Source organism: Nicotiana tomentosiformis, chromosome 1 (genome assembly GCF_000390325.3).
Source record: "Nicotiana tomentosiformis chromosome 1, ASM39032v3, whole genome shotgun sequence".
Lineage (NCBI taxonomy): Eukaryota > Viridiplantae > Streptophyta > Magnoliopsida > Solanales > Solanaceae > Nicotiana > Nicotiana tomentosiformis.
Window position 1 is genome coordinate 139,146,969 of NC_090812.1, and position 12,031 is coordinate 139,158,999.

General features: G+C 37.2%; 1 protein-coding gene across 1 annotated transcript; it reads right to left on the reverse strand.

Moving 5' to 3' along the window:
• Window positions 1-10,360: 10,360 nt before the first annotated feature.
• Window positions 10,361-10,774, reverse strand: LOC138910547 (uncharacterized). The gene has a single exon (XM_070201789.1). It carries the CDS (start codon window positions 10,772-10,774, stop codon window positions 10,361-10,363), a length of 414 nt encoding a protein of 137 aa, XP_070057890.1.
• Between the last annotated feature and the right edge of the window lie 1,257 nt (window positions 10,775-12,031).

Sequence of the window (12,031 nt, forward strand, 5' to 3'; positions counted from 1 at the left end):
ATCAATTTTACAAGTACCAAGCTGATAACTAAGCTTAAGAAAAGTAAATCAAGGACTATGAGAGCCAAGGTGAGGATTGTATTCGGTTCTAAGAGCATCAGAATAGTCACCAAGGTCGTAGAATAAAAATTCCTATAGTATGAATGTATGGAAGTCATGGACGACTGGGTATTCCTAACGTCGTTGTCTACTAAAGGCATCATGAGACGGCAAGAAGAGCAAGTTTAGCTAGAGATATATGGGGCCTTGCAGAGTCACTCAACGGATAGGCACAGTAGCTTATGAGCTTCGATTGCCTCTTCAGTTAGAGTCAGTCCATTATCCGTGCTATGAAAATGCATTGGAGACTCTTCTTGGGCTGTCCCAGTAGATGACATTCAGATTACAGAGGATCTATTCTACGAGGAGATTCCAGTGGTTATTTTTAGATTGACAGATCTATAAGTTGAGAACCAAAAAGGTAGCCTCCGTGAAGTTATTATGGAGAATAAGAACGTCAAAGAAATGACATTGGAGGCCGCAGAGGAGATGAAATCTAAATGCCCCCACTTATTTCAAATTGAATATATCTCTCGAGATGAGATATTATAGCACAACCCGGTTTAAACTAGTAAGTCATGAGGTGTGCTCTTATTTTTGACCTACAATACTTATAATTGATTGTTGTGTTAGGCTAAGTGTTGCTATTGATAGATATTGGCCTTGTGGGGCACGTACAATGTGCTTTCTGGATGGGTGCATGATGAGTTTTAGTCCAGTGTATAGAGGAGACTCTGGTGAAATCATCGCAAGTCTCTAAGAGTTAACATTCGAGGATGAATGTTCCTAAAAAGGGAAGGATGTTATACCATGTACTTTCACGTTAGAATGTGTCTTAAGTGAATCTATATAAGCCGGAGAGTTTAAGGACCTTCAAAAAGATAATGATGACTTAAACCAGATGTTAAGAAAGTATCATGAGGGTTGGAGGTTAAACGTATCAAAGATGTTATAACTCGTACATTCGAGGTATATTAGGAATGCTTAATATCCTAAGTATATCATTTTTTAATGTAATTGAATTATATAATATTCGTATGTTAAGTTTTGAAGTCAAACAAGTTGTAAAATACAAGTCGGCAAAAGTCGTCGCAAGTTACGTTCATAGTTTTACTGAAATTTAGGTCTAATGTCATTGAGCTTTTCTCCCAATATACTTGGAGTTGCTGGGTGATCTACCCACTAAATTGAATATCTACGAGTCTAGTTTCCAACACATTAAATCCTTCATCAATATTATATCGGACTAGAGAGATATTCACGTTTTTGCGACACTGCACAAGTAGCTTCTTTTGGGACCCGCAAAGTCGATGGAGGATTATCTTATTATATAAAGTGGCGGCCTTCGTCTCCAAGTCTCATTTTCGACAAAACCAGACCTCAAAGCACCTATAAACTCTATTTAAACATATCCTAAGTTTCATACACAAATCCAAGACCAAATCACCTAAGTTCTTCATTAAACATGTTGTAGAAGTATTGGAGATCACACCTATGATGTTGTTGATGAGTTGTGAGTTCTTTCAAGTTGAAGGAGAGTTGTTCTTGGAGTTTTCTTACTGTTTAAAGGTAAGAATTTCTTCTCTTACATGAGTTGGATCATATCTAAGCCTTAGCTAAGTCGTTTGAAGCTACATGTTATGAGTCGACGGTCAAAAGACGTGTAGAATTTGTGATACCATGCTGGACAATTTTGAGGTATTCTTATGATGTTGTTGTGGCTGGATTTTGGAGGATAATATATATATATATATATATATATATATATATATATATGTGTGTGTGTGTGTGTGTGTGCGCGCGCGCGCGCTATTGTTAATATGTAACTTGAAGAGAAGATAGTGTTGTGTTGCGAGTTAAGGACCGAGCTTGTCGCTCGATGTATCGTAAGCTAGTTATTACTTAGCTTAATGTTGGCCCTATTGTTATTCTTATTTAATTGTTGGGTTGTTCTCGTGTTGTTGAGGTGATGGATATATGGTTTAATGGTGAGGTGAAAGTTATATGGGAAATGTTGTCCGAAATTTCATAAGTCACTTACTATCTTAGAAGCATGTTTGTAAGGCCTTCTATGGAATTAACTACAAGTTTTACTGTCTTAATGTAGATCGAAGTCTTCGGAACGATATACATTGAGACGTTAAGTAAACGAAAAAGGTATGTTAAGGCCTACTCTTCCTCTCATGGCATGATCTATATAAACAAAACGTAAATGAAACGCTATCCCATAACGACTCCATTCTTAGTAGCAAACTATTCTTATGATTTGTAAGTTATATAGAGTCGTTTAACGATAACGATGCTAGTCCCATAATGTTGTTTGGAGGTGTAACGACCTTACGTCACTCTGATAAGTTCATGATGTCTATTTATGGCTCTTACACCTGCATATATATATATATATATATATATATATATAATGATATTATGAGTCAGTGTGTGGTTCAAATGGCATTATATACGCATATATATGGTACAATAGCGCTATAGACGCACCCCTAATCATGTGGATATTTTGATGATGATTGTTAATTTGAGTTCCTTCCTAAATTAGTAAAGAACGTGGTTCTTTGCCTTACCCTTACGCGTAAATGAAATAAATAGTAAAACAAGAATAGCTATTTTTACATAGAAAATCACTCTGCTCAAAGGTGCAAAAACCATCACCTACCACATAAGATTTTAACTGCAACTTCACTAGAACAAACGAGCCAAATGTACTGATTACAAGACCTATAAATCAATACCCACACACTTCTACTATTTCAACTACTTGAATGAATTAAAAGTTACTCTAACTTGCACTCTCAAACAATTACTCCAACTAATAAGTTTTGAACGGCATCTTGATTACAACTCAATTTCCTAATTATACTTGAACTAACAGACTCAAGAAGAACAATGTCACTGATGATAAACTTGAATGTTGAACTTGAAAATATTATATGTCGTTCTTCACTTGATGTGCAAAAGGATAGTCTTCTCATTCCATGGGGAAATTATTTAACTTCCTAGTATTCCGAGATATCGAGGGTCCTACATATAGTCAGCTTCTTTTTTGACAGCAATCCTAAAGTTCCAAGGATTTCACGAATCTTGTGACCCTTGTCTATCACTCATGAGAGCAAATATTCTTGGGCAACAGTCCTTATCACATCAAGAATCCTTTCTAGCAATCTCAGATTTTAGTAACTTTGTGTAAAAGTTACTACCATGTAAGAACCTTCAGCAGCTACCTTGAGGACCTGGTTCTTAGCACACATTCACTGGACACATTTTGTTAATCATCAAAATCCCAATTCTCAACAAATTCTCCCTTTTAGATGATGACAAACTTTGTGCTCATGAACCAGGTAATGGAATTCATAAACACTCACATTACATCACAGTTGAGAACAACACAACACAAACACATTTTAACAGACATCTCCCCAATTCAGAACAAGTACATTAACCCCCCACTTTAACTTCCTTTTATTGGCATCATCGAAGACAAGTTGTTACACAATCTAAATAGAGTAAAAGCAAGATTCATGGTCATTGAGGCTATAACACAAGCACATGAAAAATCAAATACAATGAACTATGCCGATGATATAAACTATGTGAGAAGCAGGTAAACCACATGAGAGAGTTCATTAAGTAGTGCCAAATTAAGCCCAGGGCCTTGAAGTAAACATTAAAACAAAATTAACTGAGACATTCTGCAAACTACTAAGAACTAAAAAAGAAATACAAAAGAGCAAATCACCACTAGGTCAACAAAACACACAAAAGACAAGGGATAAAGGACCAAGATCAAGGGTGAGAAGAGGAGGGGCTCAAGGCTTTCACAAGTGTGGAAATCTGTTGAGCATGGGCCTCTCTGTCTATTCTGAGCTCCTCTCTAAGTTGCCTTGTTTCCCTTCTCAGCTCATCATTCTCCTCCCTAAGTTTAGTATTTTTTTCTAAAGCCAACTCCAACCTTTTAAAGAGTTTAGCAGCCCTGCTGCTTCCAGGCAAAACAACAGAACTAGTTAGCCCTCTAGCCTTGATCTCAGAATATCCACACTGCTTGAGTGTGACAGCATCCATAACATCATTGTGATTCCCAAACTTCAAATCAGGAAAGGATATATTGAGCTTGTAAAATAGCTCAGTTAGTATGAAGCCATAAGGCATAGCAAGCTTAGGCTTGGAGGTGTCTGTAGCCCTTACCATATGCTGAATCATCAGGCTAGGAAGATTTATGGCTCTACCTATATCCAACAAATCCATTACAGCTATATTAAGCATGGTGGCCTCATGCCTTCTCTCATATCTCTATAGAATGCAAGAATTAACAACATGAAACAACACTTTGTGAAAAGGTGTCCTGTCAGTCTTGTACACCTTCTGGGGAGCATCCAGCTCAAACTTCTAAGAGAACTTTCTGGTAACCACATTGTATGCGTCCACATCATTGTCAATAGCAAGCCATTTCTTCTTCAGATAGTTGTCAAATCCTAGGGAAGGAATGTTTAATAGTAGCCCAAGCATTTCAGCATCAAACTTCATCTCAAACGCTTTCACAGAACTTTTTACTACCTTGTCATCAAACAGGAAATTTGCATAAAACTCGATCACTACAGGCACGCATACAGGGGGAAAGGCTTTAACAAACATGTATGTACATCCCTGCAAATCAAGCTTTTCTACCAACCGTGTCATGCCTTTTTCATTAGTGTTACAAAGTATCTTCCCATTCAACTCTTTTCTGTTTTTGAACTCAGTCAACCTGTCAACTACCCCAGACTCATCCCTTTTCTTCTTCCCTTTGTTGGTCTTCTGATAGGTGGCAATTGCTTCGGTGGGTTTAGCAGCTCTTCTTTACTGGTGATTTTTTGGCCTTTAGGGAAGAACTAGGTTCATCCTCCTCATCCAACTCAACTATAGTTTCAGCTGTGGGAACTTGCTTTCTTGTCCTCTTGGCACTCCTAGACTCCTTGATCATTTGTTCATCAATAACTTTTCTCTTGCTCCTGGTGATAGGAGTCCTAGTGGTTGGAGTCACTTCCTTTCTTGCTTGTGAAACTAGTCTTGTATGTTTTACAAGAGCCTTCCTACTCTTCTTCCCTACCTCAGATAATGGCAAATCATCCTCATCACTGTCAACCCCCTCGTCTCCTACAAAAGTAGTTTAGAAAGGACTAGGTTCTTCTGACCCTTCCTCTTAATAAGTTTCTTCTAAAAGGGCCATGACTGTATTCCCAATAGTCATAGAGCCTTTAGATTCTTCACTAGCATTGTCTTCCTTACTTTCAGATTGAGTACCCTAACTTTCACTTTCTTTTTTATCCTTATTACCCTCACTCTCAGAGTCATCTTCTCCCCCACTTTCATTTTCTTCTTCTTCTGAATCTCCCACTTGATCACCTATTTGTTCTTCTACCTCACCTTCATTTTCTTCACCTAATTCCCCCTCATTCTCACTTTTCTTTACTTTAGTACTTTGAGTTTTCTCATGCACCTTTTGTCCCTCATTATTTACTTCTCCTTCTTCCTCCCTATGAGCTCCCTCATCATCCTTATCATCAGTCCAACTATAAGAACTACCATCAAAATCCACTTTATCCCATGTTTCTTTCTCACCTTCCCCCTCAGCCACAGGTAAGTCAGCAACTATTTTTAAACTCTTGTCCTGAGTTACTACTTCCTTTTCTACAACAGTACTCTCTACTTGTGGTGTGTCACTCAGGGGTGCAATAACTTCCAATGGGGAAACTTCAATTGCAAAAGCTAGAATATCAAGTTTTGATAAAGGAGATTTTACCTAATCATCCTTGACAAGTGCAGATTCCCTGAGCACTAGCCTCCTTTAATTTGGTTCCCCTTTAGCAGTAGCACGATCCACAACTTTATCATTCTTTACTGATTTCCTGGCGGTAGCCTTGACCTTAGTGGGTTTGGAGGTGATTTGTGAGACGGATACAGGTGCATGGGTGGTTGGTTTTGGAGATGCAGGTGCAATATGGGTAGAAATTACAGGCGTAATAGTAACAGATGGTGATGGTGCAGGATCAGTGGGCATGGATGGAGAGATAACAGGAGTAGGTTCAGAATCACCAACCGATTTTACATTCTTCTTTGTCGTGGACTTCTCAATTTTGGATTTAGTTGCAAGATTAGACGATGATTTTGATTTCGAAGGGGTTTGTCTAGACTTAGTCATGGTGGTGAGAGGATGATGAATTTTCTTTGGTTCTTGTTTAGGATTTGAGAGGAATAGTGAGGTTTGAGAGAGGTACCAAGAGAGGGATTTTAAAGAGAGTAATCCTGATTTGACTAAAAGAAAGAGTGTAACTGAATTTGAGTTCTAACGGGATTCTAATAACGATTACTTTTGACGACTGGACTCTTAGAATTAATTGAACTCTAATTACACTAGGATTCCCCCTTGATCCTTAACTTTGATAACAAATAGGAGTGATGCTAATAGGATTAGGGAGTGCGAGAGTAGCAGTAATTTCAGGTATTAAGTTCTAATGATTTAAGACAAGATGGCACGTACCTGAGTCCAAGAACTAACTTATTTGCAACTCCTTAGTTATTTCTGCAATAAAGCTTCCAATACAATAAGTTAGTATCATAAGGCAAAGTCATCAATTAGACTTTCTAGGCAAGTGTGTATACTTAGAACAAGTATGAGACTGAATCAAGCATTTGATACCTCAACTATCTACATCTATTGATTTTATTTCTAGCCAACCATTGTGGTTCAACCTAGTTGGTGGCATTGATTAATCCCAATTCTAGTATGTTTCTTTCAAAGTAGTCCCTACTTAGTGCCTTAGTGAAAATATCAGCATTTGGATCTTCAGTGTTATAGAAATTTATTGAGATAATCTCTTTTTGAACATTATCTCTTAGAAAATGATGTCTGATATCAATGTGCTTGGCTTTCTTATGATGACAAGGATTTTTAGCTATATTTATGGCACTGGTATTGTTACAGAAAATAGGAACACAATCAACAAAAATACCATAGTCCTTGAGTTGCTGCCTTATCCAAAGCAATTGAGCATAGCAAGATGTTGCTGCTACATATTCTACTCACCTGTAAATAGTGCCATTATAGTATTCAATACGTATGTATATATGTTTATCCTTCACTTCATTCTTTTTCTTTCAGAAGTTTCGATGTAAAGATTCCTCTACCAACGCATTTAACTCTATTTGTTAGAATAACTGAGTTTTGCTTCTTTGTTCCCCAAGACACCAGGCATGAACCAGGAAAATGTGTTGTTCCTAAAGTGCTTTTCCTATCAACTTCAAAACCTGCATAGTCAGCTTCAGCATAACCAACCAAGTCAAAGCTATATTCTCTTGGATAGCATACACACAAATCAAGTGTTCCTTTAAGATATTTTAGTATTCTTTTGACTGTTTTTAAGTGAGACTCCATGGGATTTGCTTGAAATCTTGCACATAGACCCACACTAAATACAATATCATGTCTGCTAGTAGTGAGATATAACATTGATCCAATCATTCCTCTGTACATCGTTTGCTCCACACTTTTACCTTCTTCATCTAGATCCAACTTTGTTGCAATGGCAATAGGATTATCAATTGACTTTGAAGAATCCATGTTGAATTTCTTCAAAAGTTCTTTGATGTATTTTTTTTTATGGATCATGGTTCCAGTAGGTGTCTGCTTAATCTACAGCACTAGAAAGAAGTTTAATTCACCCATTATGCTCATTTCAAACTCACTCCCCATCATTTCAGCAAATTCCTTGCACACTACTTCATTAGTAGCCCTAAAGATGATATCATCCACATACACATGTACAATCAGAAGATTATTTCCTCCGTTATTCAGAAACAATGTGTTGTCCACCTTACCCCTTACAAAGTTATTGGTTAAGAGTAATTTTGAGAGCCTCTCATACCAGGCTCTTGGATCCCGCTTCAATCCATATAATACCTTGTCTAATTTGAAAATTGGTCAGGGAACTCTTCACTTTCAAAACCAGGGGGTTGTTTAAAAAATATTCCCTCATTTAAGTAACCATTCAGGAATGCACTCTTCACATGCATCTGATATAGAGTGAATTTCATGTGTGCAGCAAAAGCAATTAACATTCTTATAGCTTCCATTCTGGCTACAGGAGCAAATGTCTCATCATAGTCAATTCTTTTTTCTTGATTGTACCCTGAATCATCGGTTTAGTCTTGTTCCTTGTAATATTTCCTTGCTCATCCAGTTTGTTCCTGAACACCCATTTGGTACCTAAAACAGTTCTATATTTGGGTCTTTGCACTAGATTCTAGACCTTGCTCCTCTCAAATTGATTTAGCTCCACTTGCATGGCTATTATCCAATCTGTGTCCTTTAAGGCTTCCTTTATGTTTTTAGGCTCAATCTGTGAGAGAAATGCAGTGAGTGCACATAGGTTTCTCAGAGATGACCTGGTTTGTACTCCTACACTTCGATCAAAGATGATATTCTCAAGGGGTTGTGAGCTTTATGATGAGCTCAAAATACAATACGAAATTGATACTCGCTAGGCAAATATAGTATAGTATCCACAGGGATTGGACTTAAACAATGCTCTAGTAGATCCTGGTTTAACTGCTATTCAGGATGATCAAAATGTGAGAAATATGGGTCATGACCGAATAGGTGCAAGATAGCTATTTGGGATCCAACTCTAGTATAATTCACTCTAATGTTCTAATAATTCTCACGAATTCACTCAATGATTAGTTCAAACGTGTAGTCAAGACTCCTCTCTCGATTACATCTTAACTCTACGATGTGAACTAATATAAGCACTATGAAAATATGCAAGCATGCGTTAATGGATTAGTCTTCAGGAAAACGTCTCTCGAATATTCTCCTAACTTGATTTCATCAATGATTCAACAAGCTCTTTCAATTACTTAAGAGAATCACCGAATTAAATCAAATAAAATAATTCAAAGATAATCACCAACATATTCCTCTTTAGATTAAATAAACTGGTGAATAAAGTAGCAACAATTCAAAGCTCCATAAACGAATTCAAGCAAAGAACTATAGTTAAAATGCACAAATATCAATCAAAACATCATATCCATCAAACCTTAAGGGAAACTACTCCATAATCATGGAGGAAATCATTTCCAGCACTGATCATTTGCAGCACTTAACCTATCCATCTCACTCATCATGGTAACTATTATGGACATTACCTGTTTTTTAGACATAGCATGGATATTGTATTTCAAGTTAGAGATACTTACCTGATTTGCTTCATCTTTAGCTTCTGAATCGCTCATAGCCGTCATTCCTATCACTTCCTCTACCATCTGGCTTTCTTCAATTGCCATTAGGTCAACCTCAATATTTTCATTTTCAAAATCAACCTCTAAAGTCCTCTATATATCATGAGTAGAGATGCAAGAGGACACCTTGTAGAGAACACTCCTTGGTAGACTTCTATAGAGCAGATCCTTTGCCTTGGTATTTTTCTGGATCATCTGACGATCCTCAGCAACATATTCCTCCTCTCTCTTAATACTATTGTTTCCATCACTATCCACTTTGGTAGGTATAATTGGTTCGTGATTGACAATTATCCATAGATCAAAATCAGTGGCCTGAAGGAACACTTCCATACGCATCTTCTATTCATCATAGTGGTGTCCATCAAAATGAGGAGGTCTTCCAATGTGCATTCCTAGTTATAAAGGGGGTTCAACTTCAACAACATTGTATGAATCGATCACATCATAAAGACTAATAACCTCGTCCTTCTTCTCCTCCTCTTTATAACATCCACTATTTTTATATGCTTCTAGAAAGGCTTGTTTCATAGCCTCAGTGAACCCCTTGCCTAGGATTTACCTTTATTTAGGCCCCGTTCTTTCATCTTGTCCCTTTTATCCTTTTCAGCTATTTCTTTCTTCTATTCAATTTCCCACATTGGACAGTCTTTGACCATGTGGTCCAGTTTGTTGCACTTGTAACACCCATCGTATGAAGACTTGTCAATCTCCTTAGGTTTGCCATTGTTTTCTCTCTTAGATGCAGTCTCTGAATTCTTTATGAACTTTTTGAACTTAGCAAACATTGTTAGGTCCAGTTCATCATTGTCAGACTCATCTTCTTTGGATGACTTAATATCCAAGGCTTTATCCCTCTTTGGTTCCTCCTTGCGTAGTTCCACCTTTCTCATCTCATGAGTTTTAAAGTTTCCAATGAACTCATCTAGTGAAATTTTATCCCACTCCTTTGCTTCCTAGATGGCTGTGACATTTGGTTCCCATGAATCAGGGAGAATATTTAGAACCTTGCTACCAAATTCTACATAAGTTAATACCTTTCCCAGTGACTTCGGTTTTTATTTGTTATTATAGTGAACCTAGTCATCATCTCCTGAATAGGCTCAGACTCCTTCATAGAAAAGAGATCATAGTTCCTCATGGACAACTCAATGCTTGATCTCTTTACTTGATTTATTCCTTCATGAGAAATTTGAAGTGCATTAGAGATCTCCTTTGCATTGGAGCATGCATATATCCTGATATACTCATCAGGACAAAGTCCACAGATGAGGATTTTCTTGGCCTTTGCATTCTTTTCCATCATCCTAAAATCTGTTGTTACAAATTCAGAAAGGTCTTTGGGAATAGTTTCATTTTTTCCATTTTGTTTGGTGGGAATTAGTGGTCCTAGATTTACTATTTTCCAATGTTCATAGTCCTCGATCGTTAGGAAATCCTCCATTCTTGCCTCCCATCAACTATAGTATTTTCTATTGAACAAAGGTGGTTTAGTAGTTGATGCCCTTCGTTAATTCTAGGTGGAGCACTCATTTTGCTTCCAGGATCTCTCTAGTTGTTAAACACGTTTGAGAGAACTTGCTCTGATACCAATTGTTAATTTGAGTGCCTTCCTAAATTACTAAAGAACTTAGTTCTTTGCCTTACTCTTTACGCATAAATGAAATAAACAGTAAAAATAAGAACAACAATTTTTACGTGGAAAATAACCCAGCTCAAAGGTGTAAAAATCATGACCTACCACGTAGGATTTTAACTTCAACTTCACTAGAACAAATGAGCTAAATGTATTGATTAAAAGACCTGTAAATCAATATCCACACACTTCTCCTACTTTAACTACTTGAATGAATTACAAGTTACTCTAACTTGCACACTAAAATAATTACTCTAACTAACAAGTTTTGAATGACATCTTGATTACAACTTGATTTCCTAATACACATGAACTACCAGACTCAAGAAGAACACTGTCACTGATGATCAACATGAATGTTGAACTCAACAATTTTGTATGTCGTTCTTTAGTTAATGTGTAAAAGGATAGTCTTCTCAGTCCATGGGGAAAGTATTTAACTTCTTAGTACTCTGAGATATTCTGGAGTCCTACACACAGTCAAATTCTTGTTTAACGACAATATTAAAGTTCCAAGGACTACATGATTCTTGTGACTCTTGTCTATCACTCATGTGAGCAGATATTCAAGGGCAACAGTCCTTATCGCATCAAGAGTCCTTTCCAGCAATCTCGGACTATAGTAACTTTGTGTAAAAGTTATTACCTTGTAAGAACCTTCAGTAGCTACCTTGAGGACTTGGTTCTTAGCACACTTCACCAGCTACCTTGAGGAACTGATTCTTAGCACACGTTCATTGGATACACTTTGTTAATCATCAAAACCCTAATTCTCAACAATGATGATGATGCCCATAGAGGCTTTACGGTGCTATATGCACGTATATATATATCATATGATGATGGTGCTATATGTGTGTATATACTGTATTCATGCATTTCATGGCCCACAATTGCAATACAAAGCCAAGGTTGAGTTGCTTATTCCTTTATTATATTGATGTCTTTCCCTTATGTTGTTATCTACCTTACATATTCAGTATTTTATTCGTACTGACGTCCCTTTTCCTAGGGACGCTGTGTTTCATGCACACGGGTCCCAGTAGACAGGTTGTCGGTCCTTCC

What these genes read in the sequence shown, in the direction of transcription:
- LOC138910547 (XM_070201789.1), bottom strand. Translation starts at nt 10,774, where the DNA reads ATGGAGGATTTCCTAACGATCGAGGACTATGAACATTGGAAAATAGTA.